Source organism: Eimeria tenella, genomic scaffold (genome assembly GCF_000499545.2).
Source record: "Eimeria tenella Houghton genomic scaffold, Eth_scaff2353, whole genome shotgun sequence".
NCBI classification, from domain to species: domain Eukaryota; phylum Apicomplexa; class Conoidasida; order Eucoccidiorida; family Eimeriidae; genus Eimeria; species Eimeria tenella.
This window is the reverse complement of record NW_013542214.1, coordinates 1,087-1,582: the sequence shown is the minus strand read 5'-3', so window position 1 is coordinate 1,582 and position 496 is coordinate 1,087. Positions and strand designations below refer to the sequence as shown.

Below are 496 nucleotides of genomic sequence, written 5' to 3'. Positions count from 1 at the left end.
CCGCTGCAGCAGCAGCAGCAGCAGCAGCAGGGGGGGGGCCCTGGGGCTGCGCACGGCGCCTGTGGTCTTCGTTCTCCTGGGCAATTTCCTCCACGGCGCGCCACAAGCCCAAGACCCAGGCGAGGGCCAGGAGTTCGGCGACGGTGGCGTAGCGGAGGCGAACTCGTTCAAGTCCGTGTTCGATCAGCAGTGCGGTCTGCGCAAAAAGCGAAAATAAAATTAAAAATAAGAAATATTTGCAAAATTAAATGCAAATTTCAAGTTTATTTTCAGTTTGCAAACAGAATGCTCCGCAGTTACCGCCTGCGCAGGGTCCTCCTCCATCCGCCGCGTGATCAGCAGCTTCAGCCGCACCCGCCCGTGCAGACCAATGGTCAGGCTCTTGCTGGGACTGGATCAAAAAAGCCGAAAACAAGCAGCAAAAGGCAAAAATTACCCAAACCCCACACCCTAAACCCTAAACCCTAAACCCTAAACCCTAGACCCTCCATCTTGC

General features: G+C 55.0%; 1 protein-coding gene across 1 annotated transcript in view; it reads right to left on the bottom strand.

Moving 5' to 3' along the window:
- Positions 1–115: 115 nt before the first annotated feature.
- ETH_00038575 (uncharacterized protein) overlaps positions 116–496 on the bottom strand; it is a gene marked incomplete at both ends in the record, with an annotated part of 1,424 nt that continues 1,043 nt past the window's right edge. The window contains 2 exons of the mRNA XM_013374891.1: positions 116–196; positions 301–391. Coding sequence (XP_013230345.1) covers positions 116–196; positions 301–391 — 172 coding nt within the window. The remainder of the gene's footprint in view (positions 197–300; positions 392–496) is intronic.